Source organism: Pinus tabuliformis, chromosome 6, assembly GCF_031772625.1.
Source record: "Pinus tabuliformis cultivar Carrire ecotype Pingquan chromosome 6, CPIR1, whole genome shotgun sequence".
Lineage (NCBI taxonomy): Eukaryota > Viridiplantae > Streptophyta > Pinopsida > Pinales > Pinaceae > Pinus > Pinus tabuliformis.
The window spans coordinates 385,395,535-385,418,773 of NC_142292.1; the positions used below are offsets into that span (position 1 = coordinate 385,395,535).

Below are 23,239 nucleotides of genomic sequence, written 5' to 3' on the forward strand. Positions count from 1 at the left end.
ACATTACCGGATTACCTTGCGAGCAGTGAATACTAGAACGGTCTGATAGCAGCTCATCAAAGCCTCCGTGCAGATCAGTATCCACTGACCCACCAGCCGCAAAGCCATCTGGAACATGCGTGCAAACCTCCTCATCCGAACATCCGCGCAGTTCCTTAATCCTCGAAGACTCAGCCGTAACACCGTCCGAAGAACCTGCTACCGACTGCTGCGAACCGAATGGAGAGAGATCACTCGAACCTGCTGTTCGGTTGATCAGATTTCCGGGCCCTCGATTACCGCAGCTTGCTTCACTACTCGACACCTTGTCGATGCTCACACCATCGCTACCTTTCACCAAACTAGAGCCAGAGGGTGGCGGAACAGAAGAAGAGCCGCTTAAAACCCAAGCCCTCAGGGAAGAGACTTGGTTAACGGAGACCCGACTGTCTGAACCCCTACCATTGAACAGACCATACTCCAGATTCGAACCGCCCGAAAGTTTAATAAACTTCGCTGACTGTTTGACCTTAAGAGACTCTTCCAATCTCAGGGACTTCAATGCCGAACAGGCATCAATCCTGGACCAGAGAGAAGCAGGAAAAAGTTTCGCCAGCTCCAAATGAGCCGCCAGAAGAAGTCTGGAACGATGATCCAGATCCCTCCTTACTCTGCCAATCTCAGATCTGATCAACCCTAAGCTAGCCTTTAGAAAAACGCCACGATTGCTTGGAATATTGAGGATATGCTTAATTCGGGCAAAGTTAGGAATAACCGAGGAATCTCTGCAACGTTTAAGAAACACCAGATCATATTTCTCCTTTGTCACATTGTCCAGACTTTGAATATTATATAGACATAGATAGTTTTCAACAATCGATTCATTGTTTGATTTATGTGTATACAAGTCTCGGGATAGTTTCTTCTTTACTACAGCTTCTTGTCCTCTACACTAATGTACAAGAATGCACTTCGGTTTTATTGTTCACCTTTGGATTATATGAATATGATTCCCATAGGATTGCGTCTATTACTTCAGGTATCTCAACCTTTATGTCACTGTATAGTATAGGAGAAAAATCTTCTAGAATAAGCTTAAACAGTTTTTGGTCTATGGTCCTTTCTATGCGAAGGACTATAAGAGGAATCTCAGCTTCTTTTCAAGATGGTTGTTGTTATATTTTTATGCTCATAATTTTAGGCTACCCCTTCCTCCCTACTGCAATTCTTACAAGACTTTTGGATCATTGTAATCTTTACCTGCAACTTCAAATCACTTTGACTGCAACTTTTTTGAATCATTGTAACTTTTGATGACAGACCTTTGGATGATAGACTTTAGGATAGTAGACCTTCTACTTAAGATTGTACTATTGTAGCTTCGAATGATGGACTATAGCCTTGGTTAAAAGACTTTAACATTCTACCCCTTTGATCGAAGTATGCTAAGAACAAATGGACAGTGGACAAAAGGAGACCAAAAATAAAATTTGCCCATCCAAAAGTATAAAGTTGACTTAGATTTCTAGCTCGACCTTAAGAGAGCTGAATTTTCACTTATTCGGATCTTTGAAAGAATGCTTTTAACTTCTTCACATTTTTTGTTGCCTAATGATTATGAGATTTGCCCAGAATTTTGCTTTTGTTTCCTCTAGGAGCTTGGTTCTAGGAGACTTGATTCCTTCTTGTTGTCTTGAGGCCTTAGTGAACTTCTTACTGCCCTTATGCAAATGAACCTCACTCTGATACCATGTTGAGAAATCAGGTCTGAATAGTTAGGGCTTCTTATTAAAATGATTTCTCCAATACTTGACAATTTCTTGTGATTAGTTTTATTTCTTTCTTTGGTATTACGTGTTTATCATCAAGACAATTGCCAAATCTTCAGAGAAACCAAGAGAACGCAAAATGTAGGCACCCAACCAGCGCAAAACCCCTAAGGAGGGGAAAACCCAGTGAAACTCTTTCACTATAGATTCAAATCAGATTGAAACAAACTTGACCCTTATACCAAAGACATCAGCTCCCTCCATCCTCCAGGTAAGTTCTTCCTTCCTGCAGCTATTGCAATTTTGTCTAGCATCCTCAGTCCCTGTAACTGGCTTCAGAATGACATGAATGATGAATGACAAACAAAAAATAAAGACAAATCCTTCCATCTTCGCTTGCAAATTTTCTTCTTATCTATCCCTTCGCATTCCTTCTTGTTTCCATTCAAATTGAAAACCGAAACTTGCTTTTCTTCTCACCACAGAAAGGTCGAATGCACTTGGGTATTTATAGTTGTTCGAAACTCCAGTTTGGGGCCGACTTTGATAATTTGTTTGAAGCAAATTTGTCAACTTGTTTTGAGGTCGACTTGAAGATTTGGAACTTGACTTTGGAGGACGAGGAGAATATACATAGAATAATTTTCTTTTTGACTCAAGGATCCCAAGAATGACAATGACAAAAATCCTAGAAGCCTACAATGGAGGCTTGACCTATTGACCATTGACCCAAGCATGAAACCCATGCTTTAATAAGTCAATCTTTCTTTAATAAAAAATTATTTTTATTTTCTTTTAAATACTATTATGAAGACCAACACTAGTTACATTTTTCAACACAAGGAAGAACGAATATAAAAGATCATCTAGAAAAAATAACTCATCCAGGTACACTAATTTGTTTAATGGATATTGTTTTCGTGTACTAACTTTGGACATATGGCTAGGGATTGTAAAGGTTATGACAAGTACAATTATCAAGGGCATTATCAAAACCCTAGAAGTAAGTTTGTAGGAATGCAAGACAAGATTCACGATGACTTTGATCGCAGAAAGTATATGTCATTTGTCCAATCATTCAAACCCAACATTCACTGTTACAAATGCCATAACTATGGGCACATAGCTCGCGATTGCAAGTACAAGATGGAATCTTCCATGAATGATAACCCTAACATCAAGTACAGGAAGATCTGGAGAAGCAAATAGATGCAAGAAGACCAAGCAAATGAGAAAGTCTTAGCAGGAATGCTTTCAGGTTTTGTAAAGGTAAAAGGGCATGATGATTCTCCAATGGAAGATGTTGAAGTTTAGGATGATCTGACTGAAGCGCTAGTTCACACATTATTCTAAAGATTCAACATGTTGACTCCTTGTCCTGTGAATGTTGAAAAGAGGGAGTTTATGTAGCAACAATGGCACGTTTGAAGATTGATCATTGACAGGTTGATGGTTGGCTAATATGTGTTGATTTGGGGTAGCATCGGATGTGCTCTAGCCACGAAATTTGGTGGAGAGGTTGGGTCACATAAGATCTCCAATACCCAGAAAGCGTTTAGGCAGATTCTAAACAAATCAGGAGATATTAAAATAATTAATAAGTCTAAACTTCGGGAAAATAAAATATTAATGTGTATTAATATGAATTTGTGTTAGAATGATCCAAGAGACATGGATCAAGCCAGATCTAATCTTAGTCGTTGATTAGGGACTTAATCTCAGCCGTTGAGATCTCAACAGGAAAAGTATAAGAGGAGGCTTGAGGGGCACTTAGAGAACACACTGAGGGAGACCAATGAGTTCAATTTCTGGAGCAAGGTTTGCTGAGAAATTGAACCAGTGGTCTAGAGAGCAGTCAAGAGGCAGCAAGTACGGAACAGAGAGATGGGAGATCAGTGCAAAAGACACAGACGCAGAGGCAGCAGAGACTGCACAAAGCCAGAAGGGCCTGTGTCATCCACGCAGAGGCTGCAGGAGTGACGCAAAAGCTCAGAGGCTGCGCAGAGCCTCAGTAGGTTGATGCAAAGGGTCTCAGGCTGTAGCAGAAGTCAATAGGGCCTACGATGGGTTTAGAAAAGTGTTGGAAGTTTGTCTATCTGTGGGTAAGCTAGTTTGGCACCCTATTGTACAAGAAAATTGCTGAATAATAAAATCCTCCCTTGCTGCACCGGTTTTCCCACTTCGGGTTTTTCTGGGGACATTAGTCCAAAATAATTGTGTCAATGTGTGCATATGTTTGTTTCTGTATTACGGTGTGATATCTGCAACAGTATTTATTTTAATGTTTGTTGAAGTAATTTCATGAATAACTTATGATGAAATAAGTAGGATAAGTAAATCAATTGCTGCAATGATAGAATTTTCACATGGTATCAGAGGAAGTAATCAAAGACAGAAAGGGAAAATCAGTTATGGGTCGAGACCACGATGCAAAGGCATCCACCTCAGGGACTCACGCAGATTTTCAGAAGATTGCACAAGAAAGAGAGATTTCGATTTCTCTATGTTGGCTTCCAGGTTGGAAGAAGAAGTGGCGTGAATGACTAGTGCTGCATCATCAGAAGTATGGTATATAGACAGTGGAGCCTCGTGGCATATGACAAGAATCAGGGAGTGTTTTTCAGAATATCGAGAAGAGAAGATGAACTTTCAGATCACCATGGGGAACAAGGCAAAGTGTACTCCAGTAGGAAAGGGTACCATAGCTTTTCAGACAGAATCGAAGAGCAGTTCCGTGCCACAAATGTGATGCATGTGCCAGGATTGGGGATGAACTTACTTTCCGTGTCACAACTACAAGGTAAGGGCTATGATGTCTACTTCATCAAGGTAAAGGTATACGTCAAACACCCGAGCTGGAAAAAGAAAGTGTAGATCGGGATCAAAAGTAATCGGTTGTACAGATTACAACTAGAATATCCAATGGCACTAATAGGCAGTCATGGGGACAAAGACTTGAACAAACTATGGCACAAAAGGATGGGTCACTTGCACCATGGAGCTCTGAGAATTCTCAGGAGCACTGTAATAGGAGTTTCGAATTTGAGTACGAAATGAGATGATGTATGCAGGGGATGCACTCTAGGAAAGTATGCCAAGGCGACATTTCCTAGGAGCAACCACGGGGCCAAGAGTGTATTAGGATTGATACACTCAGATATCTGCGTACCTATGTCCGTCAAAGCTGTCAGCTATGCCGAGTATTTCCTTACCTTTATTGATGACCACTCGAGGAAAACTTGGATCTATTTCCTGAAAACCAAGGATGAGGTTTTCTGTTGATTCAAGGAGTTCAAGGCTCTAGTGGAGAATCTGACAAGTAAGAAAATAAAAGTCTTGCGCTCAAATAATGGTGGAGAATATGTCGATAAGGACATCACTGATTATTGTGCTAAGGAGGGCATCAGAAGAGAGTGGGCAGCTCCCTACAATCCGGAGCAGAATGGGGTGGCAGAAAGGAAAAACAGGACTATTGTAGAAGCAGCTAGGGCCATGTTGTATGATTAGGATATGCCAAAATACATGTGGGCAGAAGCATGCAACACAGTTGTCTACGTTCAAAACAGGACTCCTCATCGGGCATTGGGCAAGATTACTCCAGAAAAAGTCTTCACTGGGAAGACACCTGAAGTCAGTCATTTCAGGATATTTGGGAGTTTGGCATATTGTCGCATACCCGAAGAAAAGAGGAAGAAGTTGGATCAGACTGCAAAAAAGGGGTATCTTGCAGGATATAGCGAGAATGCTAAGGCATACAAGATCTATCTTCCAGGGAGCATGAAGGTAGTAGTACAACAAGATGTAAAGTTCATGGAGGATAGAGCTTTCAAAAGATCTCGTGAAATGCCTTCCAAGGAGCAGTCGAAAGAGGATCCGTTGGTCATGCCTCTTCAACCAACGGAAGTGAAGAATCCTTCCTCAGATCAGGAAGATTCTTAGGATGAGGAAGAGGAGCGAACAAAAGCACCTGTTGGCAGAGGAAGAACCAGCAGAGAACTTTGTCAGATTCTGCGTGATGCAAGAACTTCATCGCAGAGCCAAGGAACAGTAAAAGGGAGTGAAAACAGCCAGATAGGTATTAGGCATTAGTAGCTCAAGATGGAGAGCCTGCCAGCTTCAAGGAGGCAGCTCAGCATCAGGTCTAGCTAGATGTGATGGTGGAGGAGTATAACTCCATAATGGTAAACGATGTCTGGGAGGTGGTGTCAAGACCTCAAGACAAATCTGTGGTAGGTTCAAGATGGATCTACAAGATCAAATATGTTGCAGATGACAGTATTGAAAAATACAAGGCCAGGTTTGTGGCTAAGGGGTATGCTCAAAAGGAAGGGATTGACTATGAGGAAACCTTCGCCCCGGTAGCCAGGTATACATCTATTAGGACCATGATATCTCTTGCAGCCCAGATGGGATGGGAGATCCATCAGATGGATGTCAAGACGGCATTTCTGAACAGGGTAATAGAAGAAGAAGTATACATTGAACAACCAGAGGGCTTTGAAACTCATGAGAAGAAGTCTCATGTATGCAGACTGAAAAAAGCCTTGTATGGGCTGAAGCAGGCACCAAGAGCATGGTATGCTCGAATATACGGCTACTTGCAGAAGATGGGGTTTGTCAAGAGTGACGCGGATCTGAATCTCTACTATCTGGTCGTAAAGAGAGAGCCACTTATCTTAGTATTATATGTGGATGATCTCTTCCTGACAGGATCATCCAGACTCATTAAAGACTACAAGAAGAATCTAGCCACGGAGTTCAATATGAAGGATCTGGGACGAATGCACTATTTCCTAGGGTTGGAAGTTTGGCAGCAGAAAGGAGAAATCTTCCTTGGGCAAGGAAGGTATGCTACAAAAATCCTGAAAAGGTTCGAGATGGGAGACTGTAGACCTATGGCTACGCCAATGATCACCAACTGGAAGAAGATTGATGCATCAGAAGACAAGGATGTCGATCCCACCCTATACCGACAACTCATAGGGTCCCTAATGTATCTAGTCAATACCAGGCCAGATATTTGCTACGCTGTCAACACCCTCAGTCAGTTCATGGTGGAACCAAAGAGGGCTCACTGGGCAGCAACCAAGCACGTTCTCAGGTATTTACAGGGAACAGTTGATTATGGGCTCTTGTACAACAAGGGGAAGGATATCAGGTTGAGTGGATTTACTGATGCAGATTGGGCAAGAAGTTCAGTGGATCGGAAAAGTACCTCTGGGTATTATTTCAACATTGGATCAGGAATAACCTCTTGGTGTAGTAGGAAACAGAAGTCCGTGGCTCTGAGCTCGTCTGAGGCAGAATATATGGCAGCAAGCACAGCTTCGTGTGAGGCCATATGGCTTAGAAAACTGTTGGTAAACCTATTCAGAAGAAATATGGAGGCGACCAGGATCATGTGTGATAATCAGAGTTGCATCAAACTCTCTGAGAATCCAGTATTTCATGATAGGTCAAAGCATATTGATATCCGGTGTCACTTTGTCAGAGATTGTGTCCAATGAGGAGCTGTACAGTTGAGCTACACTCCTACGGGGGAACAAGTGGCAGATATCCTCACCAAGGCCCTTGGAAAGTCAAAGCTTGACTATTTCAGAGAAAAGATGGGGATGGTAAAGAACCCCTTTCAGAAGTAGTGTGTTAGCAGCACGAATGAAGAGGGAGTTGCAGTGCAGATGCAATGTTGGGAGAAAGGACCAACAATAGCACAGATGCAGAGGAAGTTGCAGTGCGGATGCAATGTTGGGAGAAAGGACCAGCAGTAGCACGGATGTAGAGGGAGCTGTCGTACAGATGCAGCAGTGGCAATAGCAGAGTCATGGGCAGCGGTACAGGAGGCAACAGTGCAAAGGATGTTGGGCAGGAAGGCCTAGCATCAGCACACTACCAATGCCGGATGATCAGAGTAATACTCAGTGAGGAGTATTGCTAGAGCACAGTCCTTGCTAAGAGGGAGTGTTGATTTGGTGTAGCATCGAATGTGCTCTAGCCATGAAATTTGGTGGAGAGGTTGGGGCACATAAGATCTCCAATGCCCAAAAAGAGTTTGGGCAGATTCTAAACAGATCAAGAGATATTAAAATAATTAATATTTTTAATGGAGTCCCTAAGTCTAAACTTAGGGAAAATAAAATATTAATGTGTATTAATATGAATCTGTGTTAGAATGGTCCAAGAGACATGGATCAAGCCAGATCTAATCTTAGTCGTTGATTAGGGACTTAATCTCAGTCGTTGATACCTCAATAGGAAAAGTATAAGAGGAGGCTTGAGGGGCACTTGGAGAACACACTGAGGGAGACCAGTCAGTTCAATTTCTAGAGCAGGGTTTGCTGAGAAATTGAACCAGTGGTCTGGAAAGCAGTCAAGAGGCAGCAAGTACGGAACAGAGAGATCGGAGATCAGTGCAAAAGAGGCAGATGTAGAGCCAGAGGAAGCCACGCAGAGGCAGCAGAGACTGCACTGAGCCAGAAGGGCCTACGTCATCCGCGCAAAGGTTGCAGGAGTGACGCAGAAGACCAAAGAGGTTGCGTAGAGCCTCAGTAGGCTGACGCGGAGGGTTTCAGGCTAACGCAGAGGGTTTCAGGCTGTAGCAGAAGTCAGTAGGGCCTACGTTGGGTTTAGAAAAGTGCTAGAAGTTTGTCTATCTGTGGATAAGCCAGTTTGGCACCCTGTTGTACAAGAAAATTGCTGAATAATAAAATCCTCCCTTGCTGCACCAATTTTCCCACATTGGATTTTTCTAGGGACATTAGTCCAAAATAACTTTGTCAATGTGTGCATATGTTTGTTTATGTACTATGGTGTGATATCTACAGCAGTATTTATTTTAATGTTTGTTGAAGTAATTTCATGAATAACTTATGATGAAATAAGTAGGAGAAGTAAATCAGTTGCTGCAGTGATAGAATTTTCACAATATGAAGAAGTGTCATGCGCAGTTTCAGTGGAATAGCAGTTTTGGCAGTCAAAGTTGATCCATATTGACAGGAAGACAGAGGAAGGCATTTCGTCAGGGTGAGCACGGGCAAGTTACAGGTCCACAGAATCAGGCAGATTGTTAGCGAGAGCCACCCTTTGCCATTGGTGTCAAAGGGGCAGAGAAATCAAGAGAAGGAGATTGAAGCATGAAGTCAATGGGAGAGGTGATCGCAAGGGGAGTATGTGTTGCCATCAATGACAAAGGGGGAGATTGTTGAATGGTGTTGTCATTGATGTCAACGTACGTTACAGAACACTCTTAATATTTGTCTGGATTACATTAGTTGGAAGCTTCAATTGATGGATGGCCCAAACCCTAGCTCCAAGGTTTGGCTTTCCTAGATGATGAACTTAACCCCGCATTTGTTGAGGCTTTTGGAAATGAAGATCAATAATATTAATCTCAAGACCATCACCATTAGAAGATCCTCATCAAGTTGGTTTCAGTGATATGTGGCATCTCCCAAGAAACCTCGCGGTTTGTGAGTTATGCCTATTTGAAGATGGAAGACCCAACTTGTGGCCATAAACCCCACAAGAAAGATGATGTGGCATCCCATCAGTGACTAACACATTATATCAATCATGAAAATAGGGTTTTAATCAAATATTTATGGTTAAAATATTTCATGAAGGATCTCAAAGATTAATTGTGAATATTTGTTTCAAATATAAGGGCATACGGGGTTTTGGCAAATCAATTAAAATGTCAAAATCCCAAAAAGGGGTTTTTCCCTCTCAATTAAATTTAAATTCAAAAACTCTTCCTCCAAAAAGAAGGGAATTCGATTAACTTCTTATAGCCCCTCTCAAATCTATAAAAGAAAGCATATTCCTTATTATGAAATCAATCATCTAAGATCTCTCTAAAAGGATCTGCGATTAGGGCATCCGTTGAACATCATTGAAGGCCAAAGTAAGGAGAACTTTGAATATATTTTGCGCTTTTGGTATTTGGTTTATTTAGGTTCGGTTGCTCTGTTTGGTTGGTCTTGGGACCCAAAGGAGGTTTACTTTCTGTGATTAGTTGAGCATTTGAAGTGCAAATCCTTTATATACTAACACAAGAGAAAGACAACTGTGCGGCCCTCATTAGGGCATCAAAATTCAATAAAGATATCTTGTTATTATGGCTTGTTTACCTGAGATTATTTGTGGATTCCTAATGGCAGTTAGAGTGTGACCTGCGCAAAATAAAGCCTAGTTATTGTAGCCCTAATCTCTGTGGTCATCATCGGTCCATCTAATCAAGTATTTAGATCCTTGCAACATACTTTTGAAAGTGATTCATCCTAAAGTGCTTGCGGCCTAGTTTGATAATTATCTCTGAGGACCTGAAGTGGCATTTTGTGAGGCACGATTTGCAGTGTCTTCAATACATATCTCAACCTTTGTTCCAGAACTTAAATTCTACAGTAGGGCTTGTTGACTTGCAGCCACTTCTAAAACCATGTAAAGTAGAAAGCCTTTATCCAGTGACAAGTTGGACAATAAGTATTCATAAACCATTGACAATACCCTTACAAAGCAGTGATATGATAATAACAGTAGTGTCATGATCTTGATGGTCGAGTAACATTGTCAATAATAGAGACCTGTTATGGCAGTGAAATATATGATGGTGTGAAGTGTCTTTATAAGACAAGTAGTAATCTACTTAACAATGAGACTGTTCTGTAACTAGATGACATTGCAGAACAGTGATCCTGATTGACATTCCTCTACAGAACTGGTATAGCAGAAATTTTTGTATGGTCATTACAGTGACTTGTAATAAACAGTGACCTTCTTGATGGTGAACATATATGACAGCTTCTTGTACAACAATTGTAAAAACCTAATAACACAACAGTGACCTTATATGGCAGCGGTATCAGTACCTTGATGACAGTAATGATACTTGATGTCTGATGATAAGTGATGTAAGTAACCCTACTCTATGATACATGTGATTGATGTCAGTAAGCAAATATTGCAACTAGCTTCCTAGAGGAAATCAAAGTACAAGTAGATAACTAGATACATTTGCATAAGTTGGACTATAAATAGCTTTGTTTGAAGTCCAATGGGTGTCATGAGTGTGGACATTTTTCCAAATGTTGTGCTAAGAGGGCTCCTCCCTAACCAGAGGAAAATGAGGAAGGATTCCAAAAAGTATCCAACAGTAAAAGAATAGATTTTCCCCCACCAGACTCGCATTTCAAAAAAAGAGAGGTTTTTATTCAAGTAGAAAAGATAGTTTCCCAATGCTAGAGCTGGAACAACAAGAAGAACCTCGAGAGGAGGCCAAATTCCTTCCAATAAAGGATCCTGCAAAAAAGAGGCAGAGTCTCAACCCTCCACCAAGTTCCAACACAAAAAAGAAAGAGGATAATCAAGTTTAAAAGGAAATGAAACAACATAAGGAATCAGCAGGCAAGGAGGTCCAATAAAGCAAGTATGACAATCCCTAGATCATCATCTCCATTCACCTCCAAGGTAATCTCCAAGATAATCTTTTAGAAAAACTAGGTAGGCCACTTGGGAGCCACATCCAAAAAAGGATCATTCAAATGATGTCCAAGAAATCATTAAGGAACAGTAGACAAAGCCTGGGGATTATTCTTTGGCATCTCTAGGTTGTCCCCACGTCCAAAGCATAGTTTTAAAATTCGGCCGATTCGAAACGGAAACGGCCGAGTTGATCCGTTTCGTTGCCCAGAAGTGTGACTCGGTTGAAGAAACGGTTCGGTTGGCCGAGTCATGGCTGACTCGGCCAACTCGGCCGTTTCCGTATTGACTCGGCCGAGTCATAAACAGCGGCCTGTAACCCCATCAAAACAGCGATTTGACATTTTTTTAATGAAATTTTAAGGTGTTTGCTGATTGGTTTGGACTCCAATGTGTTTTATGAATTAGTTAAATGTTATTTGGGGTCCATTTCCCCCTCCCAAACCCTATTTAACACACTCAAATGCTCTCATTCTCTCACAGCCATCTCATGCATTTGAGTGAGAACTTCTTTGAGAGTTAGTGAGCAGTTCTTGAGCTTGTTTTTGGAGCAGCAGTGAGGAGTCTTGGGCAAGCATTGTAGCTGGAGTGAGGAGCTTCTTGGGCAGCCATTTGGAGCAGCATTGAGGAGTTGATTCTTGGAGCAAGCTTGAGGAGGCAGTTTGTGCCTGGAGGTATTTTTTTCACCTCTATAAATCTGTTTTTGCTTATTAAATTTTAGGTGCATATCTAGAAAGCCTAGAGAGTGTTTTTTGTCAAAGAAATGAACATTGAATCAATGTTTTTTTTTTTTTTCATTTTCAGATTGTTTGCTTTCATTTCCTAGTCAAAAAATGGCACCTAGAGCGAGAGATCCTGCTTGGGCATATGTTGAAATGGTTGATAGTCAAATGCAATGCAAATTTTGCCATAGGAAAATTAAGGAAGGTCCTGGGGGCATTAATAGGCTGAAACAACACTTGGCAGGGATTAGAGGCCAAATTACTCCATGTACCTCACCAAAAATTGGGGAGATTAGGAAGCAATTGTTGGCCAGCTTTGAGAAATTTAAAGAAGATAAGGCTAGGCAAAGAGACATACAGGCTGAAATTGGGAGGAAGAGGGAGATACAAAAAATGATGGCTACCAACCCCAATTATGATTTTGAGGGTTCTTCCTCTATCCCTCAAACTAATACATCCAACCCTTTCCGATATGTTCCTCCCTCTTTTGGTTCTATTCAAGATAAGGGAAAGGGTAGAATGAAAAAGGGTGATGTGACTATCAAAAGTTATTTCACTCTCTCCTCTCCATCAGATGCACATGGTCCTCAAGTTAGTAAAAGTCAAATGCAGCCCACTTTAGATGACCATTGGAAGAAAGAATTGAGGGAGACTGCTTGTGAGTACATAGCTAGATGGTGGTATGATGCTGATATCCCCTTCAATGCTGCTTGTTCACCATATTATATTATTATGAGCCTATGTTTGATGCCATACATGCTGCTGGAAAAGGCTTCAAAGGCCCTACTATGCATGAGCTAAGGGGGTATCGTTTGCAGAAAGAAATTCAATCCATTAATGAGTATTTGAAAGAGTTCAAGGACTCATGGGCAAGAACAGGATGTACCATCATGTCAGATGGATGGACTGATCAAAGAAACCATACCATCATAAACTTTCTTGTCTTCTGCCCACGGGGAACCATGTTTTTAAAATCAGTTGATGCATCTGATAAGGTAAAAGATGGCCACTTGTTGTTTCAGCTATTGGATCAGGTTGTTGAGGAGGTGGGGGTGGCTAATGTTGTTCAAGTCATCACAGATAATGCCTCTAACTATGTTCTTGCTGGTAAACTGTTAGAGGAAAAACACAAGACCATCTTTTGGACCCCATGTGCTGCACATTGCATAGACCTCATGCTTGAGGATATTGGAAAAATAGATTGGGTCAAAAACACTATAGATCATGCCAAAAGCATAACCAAATTTATCTACAATCATACATTGATTTTGAGCCTCATGAGGAAACACACTAGGGGCAAGGATATTATTAGGCCTGCCATCACTAGATTTGCTACTCATTTTTTGACATTGCAATCTATGCTTTCCCAACATAGAAACTTGCAAAAGATGTTTTCCAGTGATGAATGGAATCAAAGCAATTGGTCTAACAAACCGGAAGGCAAAGAATTGAAAAAGAAAGTCTATGAAGAAACTTTTTGGAGAAAGGCAGCAGAGATTGTGAAGCTCGCTGAGCCACTAGTTAAGGTGTTGCGGTTGGTGGATGGGGAAAGGTTGGCTATGGGCTTCATTTATGAGGCTATGGATCAAGCAAAGGAGCAAATAAAGATGATATACAAGGATAGAGTGGCAAAGTATGGGCCCATTTGGGCAATCATTGATGAAATATGGAACAATCAACTCCATCGCCCTATACATGCAGCTGGGTATTTTTTGAACCCACGGTATCATTATAAAGCTAAGGAGTCAGGAGCTTTGAGGGGGGAGGTCAGAGATGGACTGATTGATTGCATTGATCGCATGATCCCATTGGAGTCTGATCAGCTGGAGATACACCGACAGGTCACAACCTTCACCAATGCCTCGGGTACCTTTGGGAAGAACCTAGCAAAGATTGCAAGAGAAGCAGATGAGCCAGGTAAACAAAAATTTCAATTTTCAAATTCTTAATAGTTTTACTTTTTTTTAAAAGTTTGTTAAATCGTTTATAATTTGAAAGTTAGATATAATTTGTAATTTTGTTGAGCTAACTCATTACACTCCTATGTTTTTTGCAGCACAATGGTGGGAGGCCTTTGGTGGCCATTGTCCTGAATTGCAAAGGTTTGCAATTCATATTTTGAGTCAAACTTGCAGTGCAACTGGGTGTGAGCGCAATTGGTCTGTCTTTGAGAGGATTCACACAAAGAGGAGAAACCGTTTGGATCAAAAACGGTTAAATGATCTAGTTTATGTCCAATACAACCTCCCGCTCAGACGAAACCAATTGCTGAACAAAAGACCTGATTCAGATCCCATTGTGTTGGAAGACATTGATCCAACATCAGATTGGGTAGTGGAGAATCGTCCAGCAGAGTTTGATCCTGATGAGGATCTTGATTTAGATTTAGATATCGAGACATCAGTTGAACTTGAATATGCTGTTTAGTTGAATGCAGATCCCGATCTACCAACCTCAGTCTCACAGCCAGCAAGGACTCCAGTTGTAGGTGCTTCCTCTGCTCAGCCACGACAGAAGCGCAGCCGCATATCTACTCTATCTCAGCTTGCATCTGCTGCAGTTGCACAGCCTGCTAGTGGTACCACTTCTACAGTTGCAGTTGGAGATGATGATGATGAGGAGGAGCCATGGGGCCCCCTGTCTGACTCTGATGATGATCCAGAGATTGATCGACATGATCTTGGCTCCTCTGGCAGTAGCTACTAGCCAGTAGTACTAGTACTGGAGTCTGGTCACAGTTTACTTTTGTTGTAGAGGCCATTTCTAGCCTCCTTGGTTATGTGTTTTTTGTTTTGAGTCTTTGATCATGTATGACAGTTGACTATGTATTGCCATTGGACAGTGCACTGGGTGCCATTTTGATATAATGGATTGGTTCATGAGCCTACTTTGATCATATGTTGTCTTCCATCTATATTATAATGCTGTGTGTTTGGAAACATGAATGGACATCTTTAAAATTATGTTTAAAATCTTTAAAATTATGTTTTTTTATTAAAAAAATAAATATTTAATGTATTTTTTACAACGACCGAGTCATTGAAATCGAGCTGACCGAGTCGATACCGAGTCAAAGTCAGAGTCGAAGTCGATCCTCGGCCGAGTCGGAGTCGGAGTCGGAGTTTTAAAACATTGGTCCAAAGGAGTCAACAAGGAAAGAATTCTTTGCCCCAATCCATTTCAAGCCCTCTTACAAGAGGGAGGTCCAAAAAGCAATTCAAAAATGGGAAACAAGGGAAACTAAGCTTTGGGGTCCCAAATCACTCTCATCATGTCTTTCAATAGCTAGAAAGGTTGATTCAAAAACTTCTCATAAGTTTCTAACTCTTTTTTGGTTTGTTATTAGGTAATCAATTTGTAAGGCAATACTCTTTTATGCATGGAAGCAAAAGAAAGTATACTTGCAAGAAGAAGAATCTGAATCTAGAACACTCCCATTAAACTCTGGAACTGATGTACAATTTGAAAATAAGAAACCTTCTCAGGTATGTAATTTTTACCTTTGGGTAAAGACAAGGTTTTTTTTTGACAATGTAATACAAAGTAACTATTCAAAAAAAACAAATCGAGCAAACTCATGCACCTATTAAGACATCTAGAACTTGCCACAAACAAAAGGGTATCAAAACTTCAGTGTATGGGGGATCGACATCAATAATAGGGATAATGGAAAATTATTTGAAATCAATTTTCATAAGATGATCATTCATATTACTTTCCTCGAAAATGCTCTGAAAATTTAAAAAATATGCATGTAAAAAGAAATTTAATCTGAAAAAATAAAAATAGAAGTAAAAAACAAACAAACAAACTAGTGAACAATGTAAGCATTAAAAGACGTTGGCAGGTTAAATTCGACATGCCAATTACGCATTTGAAATTGGCTTCTCAACTGATCCACAGTTTTTCCTTGCGCTCTGTTTCTTTTAACACTTGTTTTATATTAGTTAGTTGACCAATGGATTGTGCAGTTTGTATTTATAAGTATCACCGTGAGGAAGTTCTCAAAGATTCCAATAAGTCATCCCATCTTCCAATCAATGTCATGATGTAATGAAGAAACAACTTAAGACTCTAAAATCGGGGTTTCAAGAATTTAGGAGGACCTTTGACTATGCACTTATTGCTTGCCTTGCGTTTACAAGGATCAATTTGAGTGAGTTGTCAGTAATTTCAAGAAGAGAGTCCACGTCCATAGTTCAATCGATGTCCTGAAGTAATGAAGAAACAATTTTAGACTTTGAAATTGGACATTTGAAGAATTCAAAAAGACCTTCGGATTAAGAGATGTTGGCACACTTAATAGTCTTCAGCCCCTTTTGACCCTTGCATTATATTTTTTAGTAGAGCAAGTGATCTTCTGCCTTAGTTTATAAGTATCCCTTTGAGGAAGTTATCAAAGATTTCAAAAAGCAAGTCCACCTTTCAAAAAAAATCACGAAGTAATAAAGAGGCAATTTCGGACTCTGAAATCAGGGATTCAAAGTATTCAAGAGGACCTCAGACCATGCAAGGACAGAGACCACACTAAAGGGCACTACAACTTACCTACAAAAGGAAATGGGCAAGGTGTAGGAAAACATAGACGATTCCAAGGATTGGGGATACACTTGGAAAGGTATTCTAGAAGGCCATACATCAATAAGATCCATGGTTCAGAATTCAGTGACACCACAAGGGAAGAAGAAACTAAAGACAATGATGAAGATGACAATGTTGACTAGAGTCTTAGCTTACTTCCAAATTCCAATCCCACTTAGCTCAGGGTATTTCCCAGCACATTTGGAATGGACTACATAACCAAGTTGCATGCGCCAAAAACCAAGTACATGCCCAAGTGCACCTATCCCGCACCTAAGTGCAGGATAATGCACCCAAACCTCGTAAAGGATGCACCTGCATCCCTCAACCAAATTTTGGGGTGCATCCCTCTGACAGGGACTTATAAACAGTTTGTTATGGAGATGTTGCAGATGAACCCCCATTACAAATTCAAATCCAGCTTGTTACTAAGCAAGGCAATGCGTGTAGCAGAGATATAGGTGTCAAACCCTACAGTGAGATGCTTACTTGCATGCCCCTACACAGGGCAATGTTAACAACAGTCATGGTCTTCAAAGTTCAAACCCTATTAGTAAGGCATATTTCCCTGTTACTACGCAATGCAACCCTATAACAAGTAATTACAAGATCAACTGTTACGAAGCTGCCCCACGTATTTAGAAGGATCATTGAACCAATATGCGATGTGGACCAATATGTGGATACAAATATCCATGTTTAGGGGAAATATGTAAAAACATAGACTCTATGTGCGAAGAATAAAACCATAAACAAACTAAACATAAATGAAACGAACGAAACATGCACTTTCATATGACATCTTCAAATGATACGAATAGTCACCAAAGGTTTACCATGCAGCTGGGGTCTTTTAATGATGGTTAACATGAAAGCAACCTTTGGTACAACTAGGTAAATGGACCTGTATTTCATTATAGGTTGAGTTTGCGTTTTTCTCTTTTGTAAAAGAAAAATATGAAGACATGATCTGTTGATTCCATCAGAGCCTGTATAGCTTTACCTTGATAAGGCTATCTGAGCATTGTTTGGCAGCCATTCCAGTCCAAAACACTGTGGACATGATCCAGAAGCTTAAGGACGAAATTTGCTGAATCCACATACATCAGCCATTGAGTTTTGCAGATGGCGGGAAAGAAATACAGTGTAGCTGATGTTGGACAGTTAGAGCCCAGCCGGGAGTGAATATGGAATCTGAAATAGCATATGAGGATATCCAAACTATGACAGTAGTGTATTTATAAACATTTTCATCAGCTAGTGCATTAAAGAGTCCAGCTAACATAACCGTTATTAAACAAAGCACTCTTCCAACTAACCAGTAAATATGACCTAAAGAAACTCAGAAAAGATGTCATCAAGTTTACAGCTGATCAAAAATACCACCATGGTTGTGCATTGCATGGTTAATAAGTTGTACATGTGGTTTGAGTCCAGTTCAGGAGATTATAAAGTATGAAATTTAAACAATAAGAATGACAATTTCTGTATTCAGGCTTCTTGGCCAACGCGTTTCGAACCAACAAGTGTGGTTGATCGTCAAGACCAAATAATGAACAATTTTATATTCTATATTTCCATTTTAAACACTAAGGAAATGTGATATACATATGATACCGATTGCGGATAGTGATTCATTGTACTCAAAGGGCATTTAACAGTCTTCAACCTTAGTAACAGTAATCTTCGTTAGAAATTTCAGTATGAATTTTGAAACTGCCTAACTTTCTGACATCACCACTGCCAAGTCAATTTGTTATGACTTTAGCTCCATTTCTTGCAAATACTGGAGAAATATTAAAACAAAAAAACAAAAACAAAACTTGTTGCTCATATTGGACTGTCTCTAAGTAATCGGCCGTGAAATTTTTGTTAAAGCAACTCAGCACAGAATGTAATTGCAGTATACACAAAATAGACAGAGGATTCAAAATTCAAAATTGGAAGATTGCATTACCTACAAGGACTGGAATCAGCTTGGCACACTGCAAAACAAAAGTAGGCAATAAATCAGCAGCTGCTTTTCAAACCCCAAATTACAGGTTTTGCTACTATCATGTATGCCCTATAAAGAAACCCATAGAGGGGTACGAAGAACAGTACTCACATTATAAATTTGCCAAGCTTTTCCAATACTGAGGGTAACAAAAGTCTCTATCCCACGCTTTTGAACAGCGAATGGAACGCCATCAGTGATGTATCCCAGTGCTCTGAAGGGCTCAAACAATCCCATTTCTACCTGTTATGTTATTTCAGGGAGGATATCAATAATATATGTGAAGTTGTTTGGTATGTTGAAGCTAAGAATGGCCGAAAAGATAATGAAGAGTAGTGTTTGCCAAAAACTTCAACTCAACTGATGGTGGGAAGATATTTGCAATAAACTTCGTGTCCGTGTACACAGACTGTCGGCAATTGTTATCTGAGTGGAGGTTGAGGTTGTCGTGGTAAAGGTTGCCTGGCCGACGATGCTCGTTCCTAAGTTTTGAAGGGTTTAAGATAGTGTAAAGAGAACTGTCGTCAACTCCAACGAGTAAAATTTTAGTAAACCCTTTTGTAAAGTAATTAGAGATGGTCTCAACTTTACTAGCGACGGTAAAATACAGGCGGAGGTAAACCGTTCTCCTGTATAGTTCTAATTCGGGGAGTTTTTAGAAATATAACCATAAAAACGAAAAAATGGCCAATAGTAATTTTTTATTATATGTAAATTCTGTATTTTAATAAAATGTTATAAAATATACTTAATATATAAATATTTTAGAAAAATAAACATATGTATATATTATGAATGAAAAAAAAAAAAACAATTAAACCATTATAATTAATTAATTTTAAAATTATTTAGTAAAAATTCTTTTAATTCATAAATATATATCTTAATCCACTGATTGAGTTGTCCTACTTAATATAAAAGGAGTTATTTCGATGACTTGTTCCGTTAGTCCTGATCATAAATGGAAGAATTAAAAATAGGCCCCCAGAATAATAAATATAAATAAATCCAATTAACTAATTACTTGAAAATTATTATAATTTTCCTAATAAATCCAATTAACTAACTACTTGAAAATTATTATAATTTTCCTAATAAATCCAATTAACTAACTACTTGAAAATTATTATAATTTTCCTTTGTTTTTTATTTAGATTTTATTAGAAATTAAATATAAATAAATCCAATTAACTAACTACTTGAAAATTATTATAATTTTCCTAATAAATCCAATTAACTAACTACTTGAAAATTATTATAATTTTTCTTTGTTTTTTATTTAGATTTTATTAGAAATTTACTACATTACCTGTATAGATAATAAAAAAAAAATTTATTCATTTATTTAATTTAATTAAAATTACGTAATTAATTATTTTAAATTAATGATAAGTCCTTAAATATAGTAAATTTTTTATTAAACTAAGAATTAAGTCGTAAAACTAATTAGGTTATTTGATTATTACTCATTTAATGATTTTTCCTACTGATTCTTACCATAATATTAATATAATTCGTTTAAGATTTGAATAAAAAATATATTTCCTAGTTGAATTAAAACTAACTAATTAATTATTGACTTATTATTTGCCCCTTTCCATATCTCTTGGTCATATTCGGTCACCCTGTCTAATATAGTCATTTCCTAGTCAAATATGTCGTTCCTGGTCAAATATAGTTGTTAGATGACCTGCTCTCTCTATTTATATTGCAGCCATGATTCTTCAATTTGTCTTGATGATGAACCACACTCGTTGGTTCTAAACGCGTGGACAAATGAATCATGATGTGATTTACCCCGAAAATTATTCTCAAAAATTTTGATATGGATCACAGAAGTTTAGATTCAACAACTAATAAAATATTGTATTGTTGAATGTTATTACCAAAAATTAAGAAATATGATTAACTAATATTGTTTATATTAACATACATATATCTATGTGCGTAATTTATTTTAATTAATATATATAATTCGCATAGTCTAAGGAGTTGCCCAAAAAGTTATGGAAATTCTCGTCATATTTAGAGAAAATCCGGCAAGGATTTTTGTAAATCCAAGTTATAGTTGTTAAACTTCAAAATTTTAGGTGTTCCAGATGTTTTTGATGGTGTTAATCCATTTCCACTATCAAAAACATGATTCAAACACTGCCTCTACAAGATTTTTTGAAATGTTTTTCCCCGATTTCGACCACTTTTGACCGTGCGGGCAATTCCTACGCAGGAGACCACTCCTATATAATTGGTTATAATTAAATCTATTAAAATATGTTTTTAATATAATAATAAGTAATTATAATGTTAGATCTAAAAAAAAAAATGTAATTTTAAATTGAAAATAGGGTGAAAAAATTATAATTCATGAAAATAGAAATAATAGAAAAAATCAAAAATCAAAAAGTTAAATAAAATTAAAAACAAAATATTAGTAACTAATAGAAATGGAAGTTACTAAACAACCCATAATAGGACCTCAACCAATCACCTTACAGATAAATAAATTTAAATAATAATAATACAATAACAAAAATTGAATTCCTAATATTAAAGTATGCATAAGCGTCATAATTTTTTGGTCAAAGACAAGCTAATACGCGGCAAGAATTAAGTGAATTTATGTTAAGCTGTTGATTAAATGAATTTGCTTTTATATTTATTTTAATAAGTGTGTTAGTAAGAGGCTTTTGAAATGAAATGAAATGATATGATATTTTAAGGTCTACTAGACTAAAAATAGTCTATGAGACCATTAGTTCCCTGTTTTTTGCTTTTTGCAATTCAATCATTTTTCGATTCAAATTGATGATGAGGTGGCTCAACCTTCCAACAATCCCCTTGCTAAAAAGACAATGCCAAGAAACTGATGCTAGCACGCTCTCATAACTGTCTCTGATGTCTTTGAATGCATCAACGTGCAAAGGGTACACACCCATTCTTCCCAAGGTTCTTTAGTCATTTTCTACCGTCCTGTATCACACCGAAGTTGATGTGAATTGGTCCTTAATAAAAATTTATCTTAATTTATTAACTAAGTAATTTCATTATTATATTTGTTTTAATAAGAGTGTTTATTTTCGTATAAGGTTTTTAGAATTTTAATTTAATTATTATTTATTATTAAATGGATAGTAGAGATTTAACATTTTTAATAATAGCTAGGAGAGAGTTAAGATCTATCTCAATTTTAATAAGTGTGTTAGGAAGGGCCTTTTGATTATTGATAAAGATTTATCTTAATTGATTAATTAAGTAATTTCATTATTATATTTATTTTAATAAGTGTATTTATTTTGGTATAGGATTTTTAGAATTTTAATTTAATTATTAATTATTATTAAATGGATAGTAGAGATTTAACATTTACATAATATTTTTAATAGTAGTTAGGAGGGAGTTATGATCTATTTCAAAATATATATGAACTTTTTTTGTTTTTCAATTTAATTAAAAAAATGTCATGCCAATAAGTGTTATTGAATTCTTATTACTTATTATTGTTTTAGTATGTTTTTCTTGTTATATGTTTTTTTTAAATGTATATATATTTAATTCGTATATCAATTATTTTTATAATTAATAAGAATAATAAAATTATAATTCAATTGATTTTTATGATTTATTTTTTTGGAAATGTGAGATGTATCATGAGATAAGTGCCTTGATGTCTACTATAAGTGTTGGTTATGTTAGTAATGTAACATGAAAGTAGTTTTTTTTATAATAAAGCACTTGCTTAAACATAGTTAGCATTCCCTGCGGCTTAGTTTAATTATTGAACTTTGAAAGGTATGAACCAACTGCCACATTTGAAATATGATCTTGGAGTTACATTTAAAACCATTTTTAAATGTTGATTTGTGCTTTGCTAGTGTTTTGGTGGTGTTGAATTTCATCGGAGTGTCTTGGGTTATTTGGTTTGTTGACCCTGCTTGAAGCTACCCCTTGTACACACCCTCTTCGTCATTGTTAACTCACCATGTCCCCTAACCAATCTAGAAGTAGGGAGTGAAGATCCTTATGTATTGGTTTCATTTAGTTTGTTTCATTGGTATGTTCCTCCTCCGAGGATTCTCTCTTCTTGTGCCTTTCTTTCTTTTTAAGCATTATGCCTCGCCAACTTATGCGCTCTCGTCAGGGGTTTGGAGATCGTGGCAGTTCGATCAGACCTCGAGCTCAGATGCAAGCCCAAAGAGCACAACTAATTTTCACTCATCCACTCATAAATCCAAGAGGAAATCTGACAGTTAAAAGCCTTAACCACTAATTATCGTGAGGCTTATTCTGATTCTATGATTCAAACAGAATTAGTTAGTTTGGTTTTGAACCCTAGCCACAGTAGGGGACAACGTAGCTAATACCTTAATTCTATCACCCTCCATTAGGAAATGAAGACGCTCTTGGGCAAGGTGCTGATAGAAAAGTAAAAGAATCGCAATGAAATCATTACATGCCTCGATGAAATCCAAACAGTCCAATGTTGCCAACGCTCTTACTTAGTCTGCCTCAATGCCCACCTGGCACATATAGAAGGTCACCTACAATGTGGTCTTAAACCTCCAACACCAATAGGCACAAGTGCCCAATATTCGACCACGGTAACATCCTCTGACAATTGATGCTTATCCAATCCTTTTTGGCTCATACTTTGGTTTTAGTAAATTAGTTTCTTTCTGCTAAATGTTTGGTCAATTATAGCTGGCAAAGGATATATGGAA

At 38.1% G+C, this 23,239-nt stretch overlaps 1 protein-coding gene across 4 annotated transcripts in view; it reads right to left on the minus strand.

The window, feature by feature from the left end:
- The window catches only part of LOC149258929 (uncharacterized), a 324,467-nt gene extending 305,394 nt beyond the window's left edge, over positions 1 to 19,073 (minus strand). For 2 of the 4 annotated variants that reach the window (XM_089416809.1, XM_089416818.1), the window contains exons 1-2: positions 18,633 to 19,073; positions 18,483 to 18,510 (exon numbers count right to left, since the gene is read on the minus strand). In XM_089416809.1, coding sequence (XP_089272935.1) covers positions 18,483 to 18,510; positions 18,633 to 18,758 — 154 coding nt within the window. In that variant the 5' untranslated portion in view covers positions 18,759 to 19,073. Of the gene's footprint in view, positions 1 to 17,528; positions 17,687 to 18,482; positions 18,511 to 18,632 lie in introns of those variants that run through there. The other 2 variants (XM_089416798.1, XM_089416805.1) reach the window with 2 other exon arrangements.
- Positions 19,074 to 23,239: the final 4,166 nt, after the last annotated feature.